Source organism: Onthophagus taurus, chromosome 8, assembly GCF_036711975.1.
Source record: "Onthophagus taurus isolate NC chromosome 8, IU_Otau_3.0, whole genome shotgun sequence".
NCBI lineage: Eukaryota > Metazoa > Arthropoda > Insecta > Coleoptera > Scarabaeidae > Onthophagus > Onthophagus taurus.
Window position 1 is genome coordinate 14,123,037 of NC_091973.1, and position 2,426 is coordinate 14,125,462.

Here is a 2,426-nt window from a genome sequence, read left to right on the forward strand (position 1 = left end):
GGTAATTCGATTCAAATAATACACCCTAAAACGAATTTAATTAAACTAATTACATTAAATAATTAAAATAAATTAATTCTTACGGGAATTAGGAACTTAATATCGTATTCGGTTGCTTCTTCTGGGTGATGATGCCATCGAACATGGCAATTCACATTGCCTAAAATCTCCCAAAATTCTTCTTAGATTCTAATATAGGCTCGATCTGAACTTGCGGTCAAAAAGAAAAGCTGAAATCGACGAAAAAATAGTTAATTAATTAATTTAAACTAAAACTAGAACAAACACTAGCACTATCACTAGAACTAACACTAGACCTAGAACTAGAAACTTTCGGGTTAAGCCGTGCGTTTTTCGAAAAAATGTTTTCAGAAAACAAATTCGAAGTGACATTTCGAACTTGTTTCTGAAGAAGGTTGCAACATGGCATCCGAAACGTCAAACATTTTTTCAAAAAACGCACGGCTGAACCCGAAAGTTTGTAGTTCTAGGTCTAGTGTTAGTTCTAGTGATAGAGCTAGTATTAGTTCTAATTTTAGTTTAATTAACACTCGCCGTGACAGCCTTCGTACTTATAATTAATTAATTTATTTTTATTTTTAATTGTTTAAGCTGGTCTACTTCGAAATACCTGCTGCTTTCATCCAAAGTATCCTCGATATTCTCCATGGTAATTTCATCATCGGGATTTGCAACCACATCATCTTCTAATTCTACATTAAAATCATTTTCATCATTAATATCTTTTTCTTGATTAATTTCCTTCGAATCAATTTTTTCGAAACTTTTCTTCGAATCGAAATCGATTTCTACATTAGTAATTTTGAGTACTTCAGTATTTTTTTCATCGCTTTTATCGTCTTTATGGAGATGTTTCTTGTGTTTCTTATGCTTCCTATTTTTATGTTGACAATTTTCCTCGGTACACCGATGTTTTCGCTCCTTCTTTTCAATCTCTGGGTTTTCCATTTTCTTTTTATCCTTGTCATTATTAATATTATTAAACGTCGAGGAATCCGTTTGGTGACTCTCCTGGATTTCGAAATGATCCTGAATTTGGGTCAAATTTCATGAAGGAATAATCAGAAGGGAGTAATCGGATGTCTTTCAATGGAATTTTTCCGTTATCGCCGTCGTCGAAATAGACAGAAAGAAATGTTGAGGTAGATGAATCGGGTTCTGCCACATTTCCGGGATAAAGGCAACGATATTTTTGACTCCTATAAGCAACTACTCTTGTTCCAACCGTTAATTCTTTTTCGTTTCTTGGATAAACTTCCAAAATCTAAAATAAAAAAAGTCCCCGTCCAAAGTTATTGAGTAAACGTCGGGCGGTTCAACCGTTTTTAATTCTCCCGCGTAAAATAACCCTCCCATTGCTGTTAAAACTCTCTTTTTAACCAAATCATCCGGTTTTAATAGACAACGATAGTCAATCTCTTTCATTTCATTTTTAATATTTTTTTGAAGATTTGCACCAACATTTTCTTGACTTCGTTTATCTTGACCCAATTTTAATTTTTCTTGTTTCAGTTTGTCTTTAACCTTATCTTCATTAAACTTATTTTCATTAAGTTTATTTTCATTAAATTTATTTTCAATAAGTTTATTTTAATTAAATTTATCTTCCTTAAACTTATCCTCAATTTCATCATCGTCATCATCTTGCCGATAACACTTAATCATGGGTTCAGTTATCAATTTCGACCTTATTTTACATTTGTCTACTATTTTTTGATTCTATTCCTTCTTGTGTTCATTGGATTCCTCGATTAATCTCAGCGGGGTATCCGCAAACGTACTGTTTTCAAGTAACCTTTGTTTAGCCACTAAAAGGTACCCACTCGCATAACCCTTCTTAGTCTCATTAGAAACCAACGTTTATGTTGTAGATAAACTCCATGATAGTTATCAATTTTTGGGCGTCCCTATTCTTTTTTTTTTTGACGAAAAGTTTTCCGGACTAGAATCATTTAAATCTGGGGTAAAACAACACTTATTATTATTTCTATCAATATCTTGGAAATTCTCATAATTTTTTTAATCGGTTATGGCACATAGCATCGGTGGTTCTAATAGAGCATTGTTTATTATTCACTGTTCGTCATGGTGATCGAATTTATCTAAAATAGGGGGAGGTGGGCATAATCTATCACCGATTTTGTCATCAACAATCTTTTTCTGATCGTTAATTTTAATTTTATTATCGATACATTTTTCCCTTGCCTTATGGTGTTTCTTCGAACACTCTTTATGATCATTCGACTGCTTTTTCCATTTTAACTTAATTAATTCTTGTTGTTTCTCCCGATATTCAGTTTAGTCGTTTTTAAGTGTTTTAGTTGTGAATAGTTTCTTATGGTTATGTCTGTTATTGTATTCTTATTGTCTTTTTAAGTGTTTATTAGCTTTTATATCCTCAAGTA

The 2,426-nt window shown here is 32.2% G+C and overlaps 1 protein-coding gene across 1 annotated transcript; it reads right to left on the reverse strand.

The window, feature by feature from the left end:
• Nucleotides 1-582: 582 nt before the first annotated feature.
• On the reverse strand, nt 583-969 carry LOC139431221 (uncharacterized). The gene has a single exon (XM_071198859.1). It carries the CDS (start codon nt 967-969, stop codon nt 583-585), a length of 387 nt encoding a protein of 128 aa, XP_071054960.1.
• Between the last annotated feature and the right edge of the window lie 1,457 nt (nt 970-2,426).

What these genes read in the sequence shown, in the direction of transcription:
- LOC139431221 (XM_071198859.1), bottom strand. Translation starts at nt 969, where the DNA reads ATGGAAAACCCAGAGATTGAAAAGAAGGAGCGAAAACATCGGTGTACC.